The sequence below is a fragment of the Apis laboriosa genome, unplaced genomic scaffold (assembly GCF_014066325.1).
Source record: "Apis laboriosa isolate Shangri-la unplaced genomic scaffold, ASM1406632v1 scaffold22_cov146, whole genome shotgun sequence".
Classification (NCBI taxonomy): domain Eukaryota; kingdom Metazoa; phylum Arthropoda; class Insecta; order Hymenoptera; family Apidae; genus Apis; species Apis laboriosa.
In genome coordinates, this window is record NW_025222414.1 from 272,365 (window position 1) to 293,419 (window position 21,055).

The 21,055-nt window shown below is 29.7% G+C and overlaps 1 protein-coding gene across 1 annotated transcript in view; it reads right to left on the reverse strand.

Annotated features, from left to right (window-relative positions):
- Positions 1–386: 386 nt before the first annotated feature.
- The window catches only part of LOC122713092 (scavenger receptor class B member 1-like), a 25,080-nt gene continuing 4,411 nt past the window's right edge, over positions 387–21,055 (reverse strand). The window contains exons 2-10 of the mRNA XM_043933234.1: positions 14,045–14,954; positions 4,382–4,473; positions 2,946–3,106; positions 2,729–2,867; positions 2,405–2,608; positions 2,131–2,275; positions 1,796–2,050; positions 1,592–1,710; positions 387–1,496 (exon numbers count right to left, since the gene is read on the reverse strand). Of these exons, the coding sequence (XP_043789169.1) occupies positions 1,059–1,496; positions 1,592–1,710; positions 1,796–2,050; positions 2,131–2,275; positions 2,405–2,608; positions 2,729–2,867; positions 2,946–3,106; positions 4,382–4,473; positions 14,045–14,225 (1,734 nt within the window). The 5' untranslated portion in view covers positions 14,226–14,954 and the 3' untranslated portion in view covers positions 387–1,058. The remainder of the gene's footprint in view (positions 1,497–1,591; positions 1,711–1,795; positions 2,051–2,130; positions 2,276–2,404; positions 2,609–2,728; positions 2,868–2,945; positions 3,107–4,381; positions 4,474–14,044; positions 14,955–21,055) is intronic.

The following is a 21,055-nucleotide window of genomic DNA, read 5'->3' on the forward strand; positions in this document are numbered from 1 at the left end:
AAAAATAGTAAAATTATTTTACTAACATGAATGTATGAGTTGTGTGTATGAGTTGTTGTATAATTGATATATAAATTTTCAATTTATAGATTTTAAATACTTCGTAATTACATTTCAGGTACCATAAATTACAAAATATATATGTAGTATAATACCAATTTATGATAAATTTTATTGACAATAACAATAATTTACAATAGTTTAAAAATACAATAAAAGATATATAATTTCATTTCGTTAGAAACAATTAAAATTATAGAAATTTTGATCATTATTTAAATAGCTTTCAAGTATATTTAAAATTTTATAAAATTATATTTTATGAGTATATAAATTTTATTAGTCACAAGTTATAAAATGTAACGCATTACGTATATTATTATATGCTTTTCACACATTATTTTAATCATTCGAATTAACGAGTAGATCTTTAAAATTTTTACAAACTTTTCTTAATTTTATTTTTAGAAATATTAAAATCCTAAAAGATAAAAATTAAAGATCTTATTCTAACTAATGCTCCCTCTGAGTTTTGGTAATTAATATCTAAGATACAATACTTGTAATATTGCACCGAATTTTGATCGTGCGTGAACCAAGTTACAACAAATTCCTATATAACCCATATCGAATACTAATCAAAATAAATTTATTCACTTGCTTCTTCACCTATTTCGTTCTTTTGTTCTTTCGTTATCCATTTTCGTTCGTCCAAGCACGATCTGTTTCGTACACGTTCATTATAAATAAAACAGATGAAATCACAGATGTAGACAAGAAAACAAAGAAAACAAAACAAAAAAAAAAAGAAACATACAGGTAATCGTTGAATATTTGCCAAACTCTATTCGAATCGATATATATATATATATATGTATACATATATATCGATATTTTCTTCAGGTAATTAGAAAAAAAGCTTTGGTCTATAGTATTAAACGATTACAAATCCTACATTACAAAACGATTCTTAGATTACTTCGTAATATACATCTATTTAAGGAAATAGAAAAAAAAAAAAAAAAAAAAAAGAAAGAAGGAAAAAAATCTATAACTAACTAGATCTCTATTATCCCTGATTTCTCGTCATTATCCTCCTTATCTGTGAGCAAAACATACTGTTCTCGAGTCATTAATAATTTGTGCTGTCCATTCATTAACAACGTGGAACCTCTTCTTATGGTACGTTTGCCTAATTCGATCGCTTCGTGCGTGAGCACCACGTTGTTGTAAGCCTTCATGAACACGACGAATATGATTACTATACCGACTAGAATTAATCCATACGAGGTACAAGGCGCAGCAACATCGCTAAATGTTGTTGCAAAATAAACCCATCTACGTATAGATGGTGTCAGCTCTTCGATACCTTCCTCCAGCCACATGATAGGAAACACGATGTCGGGAAAATTCGACACAACACTGATCAACGGTTGGTGTTCGATCTTTAAGTTCAATTGTACCCGGACCTTCCCCTCTAAAGGCACACCAATTTTCTGTGAAACAAACGAATTCCAAATGATTTATCCATCACACAAACACACAATACACGATTATCTCCATTTTTATTGTTATTTGAAATAACACTCACTGGTTGAATTTTAAAATAAGTTTCGTGTATTTCTCGGCTTGGATTTAATCCCTCGACCGCCTCCAATAAATTAGGATCCGCTTTGTAGAAGTGAGGGAAGGAAAGATAAACCGGTGCGCCTATTGAAATTGAAAGGATAGAAGTTTCTTCTCTGAAAATTGTTAAGAAAAATAAAATCGAATAATTTATGGGGTTACTACTTACTATACTGGCAAGGGCTGATATTTTGCAATCCGTTCGAAGGACACGTGGACATGTCATCCGGACAAAAACATTCGTTTTCTGGAGCGCTTTCGTTTGGCCGTCCAAACACGGCGTCAGGGGGTACATATAAATCCGCTTTGATCCCTGATTTCTCGGTTGAGCCGTGATATTTTAAAGGCAGGGTTCGACAAAGATCCTTGTCCCAAATGTGCACGATGTCGGCGCCAGTTTTCTCACGGGGTGGGAAAAAGGATCCTACGACAGGATAAAGATATCCTGTAATAATATTTCTTTTATTGAATTGAGTAAAAGATATTTAATCCAATTGTATCCACCCTCTGAAGCGCGAATAGAATTGCAAGGCGCGGTCGGCCAATACGGTAGACGATCCATCCCATTCAAACGATTTATTAATCCAAACTCTTTCATATCCGTGTGCCCCGTAAAGATAGTAGACACTTCATCCAACGTGCCATTCCTCTGCAATTAAATACGTCAACACTTGTGTGTCATAAAAAATGACGTTAATTATTGTTTACAAATTTTTCTAAACCTAACAGGTTGCAATAATTTTTATCCATCTATTTATTTATTTTTTCCGTATATTACCCCGAGAAGAAGTCCCATTTGACTCATGGGACGTCTCGTTTTTGGAAAGAATCGATGGGCGATGCTGACTAATGGATCGTCGTATCCAAAAACGAGTTCTTGAGCAGTTACTGGAACGAACGATTTCATGTGCATTCCGCTCAAAAACATAGATAATCCTAAAGTGATAAATCGAGGTAGACTCTTGCTTTGCGTCGACAATGTCTGAAAAATATATATATATATATAATAAGGTTAACAAGATTCTCTTCGCGAATTTCGAAAGAATTTATTTCGTGCAATCCACGATCATTTTCGTGAAAATCGAGAAAAATAAAAACTTACCAATAGCGGAATGTTTGGCACTATTACTTTGAGATCTTTATCCTTCGACAACTCTGGTACAAAGTTTAATATTTTCTTGTGTTGATAAGTTACGGTACCATTGTTATGGAAAACGATATTCACTTTTTCCATATCCTCTCTGTGTTACACGAATTACGAAATTAAAAGATATGTAATAATGTTTATGCCCCTATGTTGGGGATGAAACGATACTCACTTGTACACGAACGGGCCAATTTCTTGTAATTTTGGCTTTTCGTTGTATTGCAAGAAGTTTTCTACGTTGGTCACATTAAATATGTAAACTTTGGTCAATCTAACTACTCCTGGTTTCTGCCAGTATTGAAAAGAAAGAGACCCATTCCACAATCGAAGTTGCTGAAGAATAATAATTAAAAATATTATATAAGAAAAATAAAGAATTGCGTTTTTCTTATATATATTTATATTATTTTATATATTATATTATTATATATTATATTATTATATATTATATATAATATATATATCTTATATACATTATATTATTTATATTATCTTATTTATATTTTGCGAATATAAATTTATTATAAAGCACGTAGAACGATTGAATAAAAAGAATGTTTGGTAATTTGGAACACGAGAACGTGCCTCCATATAATTGTTAACATATAATTGTTCCTGGATTTACAGGAAATGATAAAAATGAAAGTAAATTTTGATGATTAAACGAAAAAGAAAAGAAGAATAATCTTGGTTTCAAAAATTTATCTCGTTCATGATCGAATATTGACATCATAGGATAGCAAGAGTGAAAATAATTTTCGATTTTTGTTAATTTAATTTGTTAATATATTTACTCCAATTAAATTATTAGAGATTAGAAATTAATTCGAGGAAGATCGTCATCGTTTCCACGATTGATCAAGTTTATTTTATTTATCAATGATGCTTATATAACAATACCGATAACTATATATATAACTATATATTTTTGCTCATTTTATTGTAAAACAAGAAATTAATGATGAAGAATTAATGTGATTTTATACATTAAGCTGTACTATCAAATGAGGAAAGAAAAAAAAAATAATAATAATAATAATTGAAGAATCATTTTCAAAGAAATATCGTAACATCAAAAAATATTGCTTATTATACACTGTTATTAAATAATTATTTAAAATAAATTTGAAATTTAATATCATTGAAGAATATATTGAATGATTCAGATTTTAAACCCTTACATTATCGTTATATGAATAAAACATATTAATAACAATCCCAGTTTATTATCAATGTAAATATTAATGAAATACTAAACCGTGCATTTAATTAAATAATGCTAAAAATGCTTATGTTATTGTTAATTTCATTCAGTTAATCAATGGAATATAATTAGATTTGATAAATAACTGCCAGTAAAACAGTTTTATGTAAAAGTAAAAAAGTAAAAAAGTTTTATATAATAAATATATTCAATATGTTAATATGTGTAATATTCATATTTACATATAAAAATATTAATATAAACATAATTGGATTTATGAAAATTCAAATTTTAAAGATAATTCCTATTTGGCTAACGATTACTTGGAATCAAGAATAAATAATAAGAATAATTCTAAGAGAATCTTTTACAAAAACTAAATTATTTTAAATTATTTTACGTACCTTTAATATAATGTAATCCACCCAAGGTATACTGCTTAAAATAATGCCGATCACGAGCGTCAGAATTCCTATGAAAATTGCTGACACTCTACCTACAAAGCATAAATACATAGATACGATAAATGATAATAGATAAATTTCTAATCTTTGTTATTGTATTTATTATTCCAAACACATGGAATTTTATTCTTTTATTCGTTTGCCTATATATCATTTTTCACAGTCAAAATTATTCGACTATTATGAAAAGAATAAGGCCAACTTCCGAGAAATTTCAATGACATAACGTTCTCTGAATCATCATAAGTATCCCATCAACGTTATGTACTATGTGAGATAATTGTATTTGATTAATATACATTGAAAGTTCTATGTCATAATATTTCAGCTTGTGAAGAAAATTAAATAATTATTTAATACGTTATGAAGTATTGTATATATATATATATTCTTTCTTGAACAAAGTAATCAATATTTTGACATGTTTAAACGTGAATCATGTATTCGAAGAAACGAAAGGAAGATGTCAAGTTTTCACAAGATACATTATGTCACTTGTCTCATCTCGAATGCACAGATCTATTGATAATTATTTCGTTCCCTCGTGGTTTTTATAAAGCTTACGATTGCCCCTAATAAAGCATTAAAATATCGTTAACAACGTCGAAATAATGTTGAAATCGCGAACAAATTGCTCGGAAAAAAAAAAAAAAAATAAAACGTGTTTTTTACGAGTAATTCATTTCGTAATTTTACTTTTTGCAATTAAAAATATTTTCAACGATTGATCGTTATTTCGTGTTACCGATTTCTTGCTTTATTCATTTATTTATTTTTTTTTTTCTTATTTCAAGTATAAAATCAAGCCAATTTCTGGTATTTAATAATATTTTATTGTAAAACTGTTCCTTTCATATTTTCAACACTTTATACTGGCAATCCTTGGCCAATTATTATGAAATTACTAAAATCGAAAAAAAAAGAGCTTGCCTCATATCTTCTCGAAAGTTCTTCTAAACGATCATCGTGTCGTTAGTTTGCACTTAAAAACCTTGATGACCGGACTTTCCTTAAGATTATTCATATCTTACTTTTTAGAAATTTTTAGTCACGTTTTTCATAAAACGCATTAGCCTTCACCTTTTCCCTCTTAAATATATTATATATATATATATATATATATATATATATTAAAATTCATGGTTAATTCTTTTAGCCTTGGGAAAATCCTACCAAGATATTTGATTCATCTTGACCTATATATTTATTCGTACGTAGTCTTCTTCTTCTTCTTTTTTTTTTTTTTTTTAAGATAAAATTAATCTTATTTATATAATATTTGATAATTATTGCTGAGCAAAACAAAATTGTATAATTCAAAGTTCGTTACTCGGCATAAATATAAATTTCTCTCATTCTCGTTTCAACAATTAAATATATAAATAAATATATTTGTGGAGCGGAAGTTCTCTCTCTATAACATCCTGATTTCTAATAAGAAGATTATATAAATAACTTTATTTATAATAAAATATCGAATAATGCTTCACAGTTGAACCTTGGGTTATCTAAGGGGAAAGCTGTAATATTTCTGGCTAAGGTGAAAGGTTAAATAAGAACTAGGAAACAAAATATTTTCCTCTAGTGGCTTAAAATTGCATGCTTTTACTATCCTACTTTTCTAATGATGCGATCAATCAATTTCTTTTCAATATAATTTTCTTTTCTGGCCTACTGTGCTCGTTTATAATTTTAAAAGGTATCTTTTTTTTTTATAAATGACTGCTCTTGACATTGATTGAATCCTCTTTATGCTACACGTCACTAATAAATAGTTAATAAAAATTATAAAACGAAATAAGAAGGCATCGTATTATTTTAATGATTGTCTAAAGATAATTCAGAAAATTCCAAAGAAATTCATTTATATGTAAGATATATTTTTAACGCGCAATGCAAATTTCTATGAATAATTAAAAATTACATTTTACATTTTTAGACGTTAGTCTAAATATAGAAGTGTCTGTGACATTTCCACAGTCACGAAACACGATTCGAGATTACGTGATTTCGTCTTGGGATGCTGGATTCGGCTTCGAAAAATTTCACTCTCAAGGACGGGTAACAGAATTCCATAAAAATTGGTCAGTCACGTGATACACTTTCTGCGACTTTTCTCGCTTCGTTCTTTCAATCCTTCTCATCCTTTATCTAATATAAAATCTTGTTTCGTAATATTCAACGAACGATATTATGGTATAACATGATCAACAGAAGCATCATTAATACAATGTGGAGGTGTACAATTTCGAATATTCCGTTTGAAAATTTTTCAATCCAATCTTTAATCGGATCATTCGCTTGAAAAATATCCAAGGAACAGATGAATTTCCATAAAAAAAAAAAGAAAAAAAAAGAAAAAAGCTCGTTTTAATAAACAAGCTCAAAACGTTTAACGATTCAAGAGACCCAAGTGTAAATTGAACCTCTTGCTCACTGTTGATAGAGAATGCAAAGTAGCCTGCCTGTTGAGGAGGTTCGTGAAACGTTCGTTAACCATGAGCAATATAAATTACCAAAGTCATTGCATAATTTTACGATCTCTCCTTTCTCGAGAACTCTGTTGTCGATCGCCTCCGTTAAAGTTCGCTTTCTTCACGTGTCCTCGAAAAGATGGAAAATGAAAATCCATTGAACGGTTGTGAGCACCTCGACAGACGTGTTTCTTGTCCGCGTCTGCCTCCATCCATCTTGCTTAATCGGTTGTTCGAACCGTGCGTAATATTTGTCGAGCGAAGATTTGATTTTAAATCTATTGATCGAGCTGCTGCTACGACCTTCTTCTCGGCTCTTTATTCGTGATCAAAGTATCGTAGTCGTCTATTATACGTTAATTTTCTTATTTTTTTTTATTTCTTATCCTTTTTTTAATCTTCTTCTTCTTCCTTTTTTTTTTTTTTTAATTTACATATACATATCCTTGTATCATCGAATTAATCGTTTGCGAAAGAAATTTTTTGATTTCGTCGAATTTATTGATTGTATATGTTTTTGTAATGATGGTCGTAATTATCATAGTTGAGTAATGTTTTTTTAAAAATAGTTTTTTTTTTTTTTTTTTTTTTTTTTTTCTTAAAAACTTAGTCACAATATGACTTAAAGAAGATCCCTAAGTCGAATATAATCACGAAAAGTTACGTGTTTGCTTGTGGGGAGATCGTTGAACGGAAGCTATTTTAACAGCCATTTCTTACTGCTACATTTTAAGTGCAACGATCTCTCAGGAATGAAATTTACGGTCGTCCATTCATTGTTTTTCTACTGATTCGATTTAACTATTCGCGTGATGATTAAAATAAAATTTTTTTCTTTTTTTAAATTAATTATTCATCGATTTTTTTAAATTAATTACATCGATAAATTAGGATCATTATGAGATTAATTTAATTAAAATGATTCGTAATAATTCGCGTTATTGCGATATTAATAGCTCAATAAAAATGAACGGTGCTAAGTGAAATCTGTGTAAAATAAAGTGTACAAAAGATGCGTAAAAATTTTTCTAATTAATTTTGATAATGAACGTTTTCACTCGTTGCTTATTATCTTGATCTCAATAGTCTTCCGGTAGAACTAGAACCACTTTTCTACCTTGCGCAAGGTTTCGAAAGAAACGAAAAAACAAAAAAAAAAAAAAAGGTTTAACCGTAATACATAAGATATGTGCAAAGACGAAGGTCTCGAGTTTATTTTACGTTGAATGTTGCGACAATTAATTATTAGGAAACTATGTGAAAGGATTTTAGAACGTAATCGGTTAGCGTAATTGGTAAAACGGGTTACTTATTTTTTTTTTTGGGTGCCATTTTTTTTTTTTTTTTTTTTTTTTTAATTTTCTTTTTCAAGTCAACGAATATGGAACAATTGTTTCTTTGAAACAAAGAATTTCAATTTATTTTTCCTTGACCATTAATCCGTTTTCCAATTTTTCCAATTTTCCAATTTAAATTGATACGTATATTAAAAAAAAAAGAAAATCGATCTTTTTCGTTTGTCGATCATCTTATGATCGCATATGAAAAATACGATATCGATAAAACTTGACTGTTTTCCGCTCGAGCTTTTTATGTCTATTTTACGTGTTGCACGTCCCATTCAGATAAAAGAGATCACCAGTTAACGCTTGTTACTGAAAGTTAAAGACGTTCAATTACTATTCAGAATGAGTTGCTAATGCAAGACTATTGATCGTAAACTTTAATGATAATTCGCCTCTCTTTTATTCCCATAATATTGCCAAGAATTGATGAAATAAAAGGAATAAAATATAGGAAAATTTATTAACGAATATATCCATTTTTTGCCATTTTGTAACAATTATTGCCGTCATAAATCGTCATACGTTATAAAAAATAAACGTATTTTACGTTTGATGATGAATGATTTATAATTTATGGGGTTCAGAGATCGTAATAATTATAGCTGATGCTACTTTTTTTTTTTCTCTTTTTTTTTTCTAATTCGCGTTAAACGGAATAAAATAATGATATGATATTATTCCTCTCAATTAATTTTTTATCTAATCAATTCAAGGAAATTACAGGTATTTCGATTTTTAGTGACGTCAATTATTTTATTTGTTATTATTAATTTTAATTTACAAGGTAAATATATTTGTCGTAAATGAAATGGGAATATGAAACGGAAATTTACAGAAGGATACAGAGGATTAACAGGGTAATCATACAATGATACTTTGACATTTTCTTGTCAACTTTGATATTTAATATTAGGATATTGTCCATAAAAATAAATTTAATGGGGAATATCCTCGATACGATTGTATGTCACTTCCTGTTCATCGTAAGTACAGGTACAGTTATACACAGGTATAACTTTGAGGGAAACACGATCGTAAAATTATTCACGCAGAAATTATTACTATGTACATTTTCTTGTATGGAGAAACTTTGGAAAAATGTTTTTCTTTTCTTTTTTCTTTTTTTCTTTTTTTCTTTTTTAATTTTATTTTATCTTGTTTTGTTTCGTTAGATTAAGGGCAAAGAAAGTGGGGAAATCTTGCAACGGACATTCAACTCGATTTTAAACCGAAATTCCAAATATATGTATACGTTCTCAAATTAATTAGCAGAGAAATTTTCGTATGACTCAGTGGCGAGGCATACTTATCTTCTTCTATGCTCGCTTACTATTCTTATTTAAAAATTAAGTGATTTACCGCAAAAAAAGAAAGAAAAGGAAAAAAAAAAAAAGATTGGAAAACTAACAAGCGTAGAAAGTGTAGGAATAACTGAGTTCAAATAACGAATTCTTCCATAGTAAATTCACTCGTATTTCTTTTATTATGCACACTAAATCCATTCTAAACCATTTTACATTTCCTGCGTTGTAAATCTAAACGACATGCTCTTGCGAAATAACTTAACCATAATAGAAGATGGATTTAACGCGTTGAATTTTAAAATATTGGAACTGGCAGTAAGTGTTTGAATAGAAATAAACGTGGTAATGTTAATCTCGTGTTATTCACCGTGAAATCGATATATATATATTCGTTTTCCTTCGACGAAAACTGTTCTGTCGTCGACAATTGATACGAACGATACGAACGATTTTTATTTTAAAAAAATCGTGGAAGAAAACAGGGGCGATTGAGGAATAACGCATAAAGGAAGTGAAAAGTTATTTTCACATCCGTGGAAGGAAGTGAAAATGTTAACGATCTCGCAGGAAAAGGAAACGTTAACGTTCTTATCGAATCGAAAATAAAAAGTTTTGCTTCGAATCGACTGAATCGAGAAAGTGCGATCAACAAACTTGAAATGAAAAAAAAAGAAAAAAAAAACAACATCGAGTTAATAATCAACCACTTTTTATCTCACTGAAATAAATTCATCGATTTGGCCATCGTGTATATATACATACACGAATAATGATTAATGATGAAATTAGAAATTAAATTTTCTAATTTTACTTTAGTAACATTCAACCAGATATTGATCCCGTGCACAGGTACATTTTTTAACAAGCCATTGCTGCGCAAATGGCCATCGACGATTGCACGTTACTCAGTGTTATCTCATCAGGTTACACGAGTTACTTAATGGCCATTGAAACACGTAATATCGAAGACGGGACAGGGATCTCTACGCCGGACTAAAAATATATCTGTTCGTTACACTGGACCCCTTCCTCCTCCAAAGTTTCTCCGAACAACCGAGAGTGAAAGTGATCTCAAAATCGGCGAGCGTACGATACACCTCTTGCTTTACATCTCTCCTGCCCCGACTTATGCCTTTACGAACGCACCGTGGACCGCGCGGTTGTCCACCATTTTGCAATCCGCTCTAATATAAAAATATTTGGACCGCCGATTTTGTAATCCTAACTGCGTTCCAAGGATTTTAATTAGGAAGGATCTTAATTTTAAGAAGGCTCGTTCGTCGCTAATCGTGCGTTTTTGATCAGTGGAAAAAAAAGAAAGAATGATTTTCACCACGGTTCAAGAAATTTTCAGGACATACGTTTCACGATCAGCGCTGTCGGATGAATATTCTTCGAATGATCGGTCATGAGGTTTTCGTTATTTGCATACATTTGTGCGAAACACGAATGTTTTTTTAGATGAGTATATCGTAATTTGTGATTCGTTCAAAAAATTATAAATTGATTTCTGATTCGAAATACTTATACTTGATAGTAATTTTTAATTGTCAAATGGCAAGTTGTAAATGTTTGGAGCTTCGGGTAACTTAAATAAAGAAGGAAGCGATACTTCAAAATTTGTAATTTTTTAACTAACGTGTGATTTCTATTAATAAGGAGAATGCTTGTATATTAATTTTAATTAATTCTATTTTTTATAAATCGAGAAAGATATAGACCGTATCGATGGCCGACTTATTCGGATACCTTTGAGAGAATTTAATCATCAGAAATAAGATTTTCAACATTAGGAAACATTACAAAATTGTTGAATCTATGTTATTTAATTGGTTATTAACAAATATTAAATAATTAAAAATATAATAATTATAGCAACAGGCTATAGAGAGAATCAGAAGTAGATAAATTTATAAAGGAAAAAAAATATATGAATTAAACAATACGGGATACTACAGTCTTGTATAAAATATTTTGCAAGTCTAATTAATACCATTCTTACACGAGTACATCGATTAAAGTTTTTAATCGTATGCATATTGCTTCGTTTCACATTCTGACTTTACAAATATGTTCAATTTTTAGTTTCACAACTCGAACGGAAAAAAACGTTTCTTTTTCCTTAGACTAAAATATTAAAAGAGAAGAAGAAGAAGAAGAAGAAAAAGAAGAAAAAAAAAACATTAAGAAACGATCGATCTAAATTAAGCGAGAATTTAACGTTAGATAGCTAGACTACTTTCTTAAAGCAACACGGAATCGTTTCTCCTCAAATGAAATTACTTTGATACTTTCGAATAAACTTTGCTTGACCAGTAAGTCAAGATCATTGAAGGAAGTACAAGTTTTACTAGCGGATATTTATGTACTCGATTCGATCTAAATTAGAAATGATCTAATAATAAGAATTTAATAAGATTAAAAAGTATATTTTTTTAATAAAAAAGTAAAAGAAGAACGTTACGATATATTCGATATATATATACACTTTAAAAATCCATTTATTACGATTTATTACGAAAATTGTTCAAATCGATGATTCCATTCTTTAAAAAAAAAAAAAAAAAAAAAAAAAAAGAAAAGAAAAAAAATGAACAAAATGAACAAATAAACGATAACAACAGAATCGAAGATATCCTTCCAGATATAAAAAGTTTGATCTATAAAAGAATAAAATTTCCAAATATTTCCAAAGAGAAAAAAAATTGTTGTCGATATTTCATAATCCTTTTTCAAACGTATCCTCGAAATCAAGAACCCATCAAACCCATCAAGATCAAGATCTTATATTCAACTTCAAACCGTAAAGGTCAGAATGAGCCGAGAAACAACTTGCAACAAGAGGACTCCTTTCACGTTGCCCGAGTGGTAAAACAGGAAACACGATCCCGATGAAAGGCCCGCATCTTCTAAGAAACGTTACACCAGTTTGAAAACGGAATTCGAATCTCGTAAGAGGTTCGAGATCAAGATTCGCATTCCAGATAATTTTCAGGAAGGAAGGAGCGACGTTCCTTCTTCTTCTTCTTCCGTTTCTCGAGAGGAAGAAGAAAACGTTGGAGATATTTGAGAGAGAGAGAGAGAGAGAGAGAGAGAAATATTATATCGAATAACGGGTGCAAGTAGGCCAAATAGCGCACAGAAAGGAATCGGTTGCCTGCCCCACTATCACGTATCATTCTGATTATGTTTGATCATCGTCAACACACTTTGCAGGTAGGTAACAGGTTTATAAGCGTTGGTTGCAACTCGTACTATTCGGCCGGTGCCGCTCACCTCGAACTTTTCAATCGAAACGGGAGAAACTCGCCGCAATAGCCGTGACCGATCGTATGGAATGTATGAAAAATTAAAAAGATTCAAGTGAACTTGAAGAGATTGTTTTTTATCATCGATTCTTTTTTCTTTTCTTTTTTTTTTTTTTTTGCGAGCACGCATCGATTAATTTCTTCTAATGTCCCTCGGAGCGCGGACGATGTTTATTTTAGAAATTAACGTTTGTTAATCGTGACTCGATTCGCGGGGGATATCGTGATTTTTCAATGCGCAGGAATTCTTTTTTTAGATTAGATTATATAAAATTTCAAGTTCGTGCAATCTAATACATACCATGAAATCCGGTATGAGGATTAGAAATTGTTTTTATTATAGAGTGAAATGGTAGTTTTTTTTTTTTTTTTTTTTTTTTTCAAGTTCATTGAAACAGTTGTTATGCAGCCGAATCGTTGGCTGGATCGAAATTGAATTGAAATCAGGTAGTGAACGCATTCCTGGCGAATGGAGAAAACGAAAACCTCTTATGATAATTCAAGTTTCTCTGAAGTGAAGAATTTCTTCCTGATTCAAGGTGGAAACAGGTGGAAACTCTCTATTTTCTTACGCATCTTTCAGGGAAATGCAATTTTTCACAGTTCACTTCACAGACAATTTTCGATTTTCGCTTCCAATTCGTAGATTTTGGAAAACGTGGAAAAGAAAAGAAAAAAAAAAAAGAAAATCTCTCGTCAAGATATAAATATTAAAGCGAGACAGAAATCCGCTTAATAATAATTAAGAAAATATTTCAAGTAGATTTCAACGATATTATGCAATCGTGCAGCAATCTTTGATATTCGTTCCAATATTTTAAAATATTGAAATTGCATTATATTTCTCGAATATCATTTTTATTAGATCGCAATAAGAAGAAAGAAACGAAACGAACGCGAAAACTTCATCGTCAATCGTTTAAATCGTTTTATTAATTAAATTTATTCCTCTTGTCATTAATCGGGAATACCGATCTCCAATTATTTCCTATAATACAATTTCAACAAAAACTACCTGAGCATTTTTTTTTTTTTTTTATCTCGAGGAATTGAAATTCTAATTAATTAGAATTTCGCGGTAGAGCACACACGCGTTAATCTGGTTATTTCGTCACAACGTAACGGGCACGTGCAACTTAACGTAAATCAAAATGAAATAATAGCTTCTTACCGTGTTTCAACTTCCCATTCTTAGAAACGAGGAAGGACAAAGGTCTAGGGACCTTGTCCGTGCAGAGGCCGTCGTGTTGACTCGTCTTTACACCGAACAGGGCGTTCCTCCCCACCTTCATGTACTCCTTGCCCATCTTCTTGGGCGAGCTGATACCCAACAACGATCCTATGAATTTCATCGTGTCACAATTTGCGCGAATCAACGACGATCTTTCAAACTTTGCCTGCCCACTTTTAATTTCGTAACAACTTGTGATCAACTTGTTTTAAACGTGACTTCTTTTTTTCTTCCTTTATTTCCTCTTCTTCTTCTTCTTTTTTTCTCTCCCTCAAGATTTCTCAACACGCATGTATGTATATTTAATCAGAGGGATACAGGTGTATTATGAACATCACGTTGGAGATCACAAAAGAGATAACGCATGTTGCTGAAATCGGTTCTCCTGTGTTTCACTGTTAAAATTCACGTCAATTAAGGATAATTGGATAATTCTTGCTCTGTTTATCGCCACTTAGAAATCTTTGTTACAGTTAATCTACGATGTGTGCTACCATGTGTCTTGAAAGTATTGTCTTCACGTCACTTGGCCGAACATTGTTCTCGAGGATGCACACGATTCGTTCTTAGAACACTTGGTTAACCGGCATCGTTTTCTTTCCCTTTCTTTCTCTTTTTCTTCCTTTTTTCCCCCCCTTCCTCTTGCAGTTGAAATCGATTCCTCCTTTCTCGATCTATTTTTTTCCTCTCATTAATCGTTTCCTCTTATTTTCTACGCGATGGAAATTATTAACTTTCTCGATCGCTTAAGACCGATTATCAGGATTTCGTTCTCGATGATCTTTCACTCCGATGAGTTTCGCTCATTTATTCGTCGCGCGATTCTTATTTGCTGGATAATCGTCTCCTCCTGGAAATAAGAAAAATAACAATATTAGCCGATCTCTCCAACGTTATTACGATTTAAGAAATAAAACTATGGAGCGGAAGTTTATTTTTATTAAAAAAAGATTTTTATAAATGTATGTATATGATTTTATTTCAAAGATTTTATTTAAAACCCGAGCATATAGATTAGCAACGCTAGTTCGTTTAACAACTTTGTCCACCGTTGAGTTGTGACAAAAAAAGTGATAATTGATGTTAAAAGTGTTAACCACAACAATACGGCACCGCAATTATTTATGAGCGTTAACTTACGACCACGCAATTTTCATTGTGAAAAATTCTATCCTTCATTTTGCGTAATTATCTTTGCGATCCATCGATTCCCTATTCGTTATACGTCTTCATCATCATCATCATCATCATCATCACCGTGAAGACTTATCTAACGATCAATTCTTAACGATATAACCTCAAATAAGAATCGGGTAAACGATAAAAAAAAGAAAAAAGAAAATGTCCATGAAATATAATCTCTTTTGCGTAAGTATTTCACGAGATGAATTTTGATCGAACGAACGATTGTTGTGTTATAATTTACATATATGTTAAAACAACGTAGATAATTATTTAACAAAATAGTTAAAATATAAATAGTGAATATAATATATATAATATAAATAGTGAAAATTAGTTAAACTTATATAATAACAAGATCAAACGAAACGAGAGAAACGTTGAGAGAAACGAAATTTCAAACAACGCGGGGAATCTAAAATGGGGATTTAGAAAAAAAAAAAAGAAAAAAGTACGCGACGAAATCTCTCTGGTAGCACTTACACTTTCACCGGTCATTAACGCAAATACTTAGTATTTACTCACGTGTTATATACAATGGTTATATATAGTTGAGAAAGTAAATAGTAATGGATATTTCACTCATTATAATATAACGTCCAATTATGTTACGTAAATTAAATTACGTTTTGGGGAAAATAGCGTAAAATTGATCGAAAAAAGAGAGAGAGAAAGAAAGAAAGAAAGAAGAAAGAAAAAGTTATATATTTTGTCTCAATATGCATTTCGTTGGAGGATACGACTATTATTTCTTTCTTTTTTATTTTTAATGCATTAAAAATAAGAAAGTATTAATTGGAAAAAATGATCTAATTAATTCTTAATCCGTTCAATATAGTTTTAAAGAATTCTGTGATATTTAGTATTTTTATTGTAATTTTACATTATACCTGTTTTGCATTATACTCTAATTTGCATTGCATCAAGTTGCTATTTATAAAGGATTTCCAAATTCGTTGTATTTTATATATATATATATAATATTTTCTTTTCATCTGCATATCATGTTTAATTTATCCAGTTTTATTCAGTTTCATTTGCATTTGTAATATGAATTTATCGTAATATTATGCAATTTAATGCAGCGAACAATTATACAAAATAGAAATGAATATTATGACGTTGAATATCAGAAATTAAAAAATTGCTACGTTTACAAATACATCTTCCAATTTAATAATATAAGAATAATATATTATTAAAAGAAGAGATAAGAATAATATAAGAATAAAGTATAGAATATAAGAAAAAAATATAGAATAAAATTTCTCTAAATTGAAATTAAAATTTACTATACTTTTAATAGATCGTTAAAAAGATATTTAATTCGATTGGACAACTTATTCGGGTCAACGACAATTTATTCTTATTCTATTTTACGTATCGTAAAATATCTTGGAGCGAGGGAAAAAAAAAGGAACCGGAATAAAGGAATGTCAAATAACTAGAATCGTTATGCATGACGAAAAGAGGAACTATTCTATTGTACGGACATGCAATAGTACCGTTACATCCTCGAAGAGACAAGATAATTCCATAACCCTGAGAAAAGTGAATTTTCTTGGCTATATTTGACATTTAGCAAATCATTGGGATCGATCATTAAACTTGATTAATTTTTAATTGTTGAGTTGCAAAATTTTTTATCTTGTAGATCTTTTTTATCTTTCTAAATTCTAAATATTTTCTTGTAATGTTATTATAATAAAAATAAAATTGTGTGACAATCGATATTTATTTTTTTCAACATCTGATTTAAAAATAAATTAATTGCAGCGAATTAGTTTCTTTTTTTTTTTTCAAATTTAAATCATATTTATTCTTGTTTATTTAAATGAAGAAGAGATATTTTTATATTTTTGAATGATAATATCGTAGAATATTTCGACTATTTAGATCATAACCGATCTAGAAACAATCGGGCAAAAATGTACACTGAATTTTTTAAAAAGAGTCATATTTCGTGTTCGTGATTCGATGATGGAACAATTTCATCAGTGAAAAACTATTTCAAACTTTCAATTTGATTAATTAACTTAGAAAAATAAGGAGGAGAAATAAAAATTGTAAAATGGTTGGAAAATTCGTTCCCTATATAATTCGAGGTTATAGAATATAAGTACGAACAAAGTTATCGAATTATTAAATGCAAATGGTGATCGATCGTTGCGCAAAATTGAAAAAAAATTTAAATAGATAATAAATTTAATACTACTATACATATAATCATAAATATTTAAATTTTTGAATTGTTTATCTTGATAAATAATAAAGATTTAATCTATTTTAATAATAAAAAATTCATATCGTTTAAAAAAATGGGATATGCAAATATATCTAAAGAAAAATACTTAATAATTTATAAAATAAATTATCGCATAATATTTCCGCAATTTTCCGTAAATATTCCACGGAATAAAAGAAATAACCTTGTTCCTTTATGTATATTAATTATACGAACAATTTATATTTAATAACGAATAGATAGAAATATAATTAACAAGCGATAGTGATTTCATTTCTATCAAGGATATTATGATTTAATGGTACAGCAAAATCTGTCAAGAACATTCTTAATAATATTTTTCTCAAATATATTTTCCCCGTTTAACATAATATTTTTTTCTCCTTTTCATTATGATTATTATGATTCTAATTGCCTCTTATCCAGCTGAAATGAAAATTTATGCAACACAAATGGTCGCATACAATTACATATTTACGATCAGATTGCATCTTGGTACGATACAATTTAAAGAGAGAGAGAAGAAAAAAAAAAAAGAATTAAGCTCAAATAGATACTTGGAAAATATAATTATCACTTATTGATCTACTTTGATACATGTGGAGTATCTTGAAATTGTTAAGCCTCGAATGTTTAATTTATATCTAACACGTAATATGCGTATTAAAGTGTGTTTACAAATTACCTCTAATAAGAAGATAAATAATTAATCAGAATAATAAAAGATAAACTAGAAGATGCCAATTAAGCGTTTTTTTTTTTTTTTTTTTTTGATATATTTAAAGTACAATTCTATATATCTAAGTCAAAGATTCAAGAATTAAATCGCAGAGAAAAAAAGAAAATCGTTCGATTTGTACTTTTTTTATCGTTTCTATCTTCCATATTGTATTGTACGTGAATCAAAAATCAATGTTTTTCGTATCCTCGTAGGACGAAGAAAAAAAAAAGATCGCAAGAATATCCCGCAATTACAATTCTAACCGAGGCTGGTTAAAATACAAACGTTACACTGCAAATGTTATTGCGGCGAAGTTTGCAAAACTCGATAAATTAAGGGAGAGTTACGTTAGACTGCTACAAGGCCTTTAGAAATGTTTAATGGCCACGAATCTGTACGCACACGTGCATATGTCCGCTTCAAATACGTACATCTGTATGCAAGTGTATATATACACACACTCGAAATTTTCAATCCTCGTATCGCAATCAAGCTGTATTTTACTATCACTCTTATTCTCTTCTTTGATACTTTGATCGATCGATGACGAAAAACCATCCTTTCCTTTTTCTTTTTCTTTCTTTATTCTTGTTATTTAAGTATCTTTCCCTCTTTCTTTCCTTCTTTAGAAAAAAACATTGTTTTCTAGAGAGAATTTTTCGACAGTAAATATTAATAATAATAATAATAATATTTAAGGGTGGCCATTTTTTTTTTTTTATATGTCAAAATAGAATGTATTCGAGGTCAGGTATCACAAGTGCAATTGATATTAGCTCGATCACCTAGCTCGACAGTTTAGAGAAAGCGGTTAATGCATGGTCGCGTTTGATTTCTGATATTTTTTTTTCTTTTTCACGTATCTAGAGCGTATCTGAAATTTGGTAATATATGATTTTGTAGATATATGTATAGGTAGATGTGATTTTCAGTCACATTTATTACGCGAGAGATTTACTTTCAATTCATTAAAAAAAGGAAAAAACAGAATTGTGTAGAAAGATTTAATCTATTGTGTAGTTGATCTTGAATTATCATCCTGTTAGATGAAATGATTATAATGAAAGATAATAATAATCTTTATGGCAAAACAAGTTCTATCCTATGACAGGACAATAACTTTTTCAAAGATATATATTTCAAATTGTCTGTTTAAATTTATTATAATAGCAATACGAATAAATAAAAGTAAAAGTTATTCGAAATTAACTCGTTTTATTATATCATCGTAGAAATGAAAGATATTAATAGATATATTAATAGATATATCTTTAATAGTATATATATATATATTTTTTTTCTCTGTTTAAATACAGGAAAGTAATAAAAAATGATTAATTTGATAGATTAATTGTTAATATATTACTCGTGAATATGCTAATATTGAGTAAATTTCTTCTATTTAATTTATCAAAAGAATTTCAAGCTTGTACAATTAATCAATTATTTTTTCCCCTGACAACATTTATATTTCTTGCAACATATTATATTTCATTTCATACGTCAATAATAGGTTAAAAATATATTTAGAGATATTTTCACTGAAATATTCATGGGAAACGTTGTTAAAAAATTAAATTTCTCTAAAATAAAATTTCAAAAGAATTCGTAAGAGAAATCATAAACGAAAAAGAAATAAATTATAAACGAATCGATATCGACGATCTTATTTTGTACACGTTCAATTATGCGGAAGTATAATGTGTGCAAGGACGAACGAGGTGCCGCTCAAAACAAAGTTCATATGCCGTCTATTCACGAGGAGAGAACCGTGATTCCAGACTTTCCAATTTGCCTCCACAAGGGGAGGGATAGAAACAAGCATGACGCACATTTTCTACGGTTTTATTGCACCAAGAACTTAAAACAGATCGAGCTTTCACAATTCCTTTCGACATTTCCAAAACGAGAAAAATCGTGACGTGTCGGAAAATTTTGTCAAGATTTTATCTCTTTTTCCACACACTTTTTTCATTGATTAATTTTACCACGAATAATCGCACACAATTTCGGATCATCGGAGCTCCCTCTTCAAATATTTGAAACTTAGAAAGGAAATTTTCGAAAGAAATCACAATTGCCACGTATTTTTCAAAATTTCAAGTCATCGTACTTTCGTTTCTTTCCAGCAATTTCTGCTGAAGATTACAATTTTCCTCTTCGAATAATTCTAAGATAGAAAACTCTCTCAGGCCAGGAATCGTCATTCGTATCGTGTATCGATTATTATCTTCCAATTAAATCGTAAATTGTGTTGAAGTAATCTGATGCAAATAAGAAAAAAAATATCTTGAAAATGGCTCGTATTAAGTTAAAATAGAGAGGGAGGGGGGGGGAGGGTTGTAAATTGGAGGGAGGGGACGATTGTAAATTGGTATTAATAACAAGGCATTTCGAGAGAGTATTTCAGAAACGTGATAAATATTCATTTGCAATATATATTCATTATTTCTAACAGTTACCGAACCTTGAAATAATGATTAATCGAGTTGATTTAACACGTTGGCAATTATTTCATTTGCTGTACTTAATAGATTTGTGATTAATCGGATATTCTTTTCGCGGGAGTAAATTCTTTACTCGATTATGGGAAGATCTGTGTACACGTTCATGCCGGTAGTTTCAAAAATGAAAGTTTAACCACACTGTTCCTTTTATTACAAATTATTCAATATTGTGAAATCAATTTTAATATTATCACACAACAAATTGCAAAATGGATTGGATTGGGACGTGAATTCGGGAGGAGATATTCATCGGATTTCAAGAAAAAATTTCAAAATTTATTGAAAATTTTTGAAAG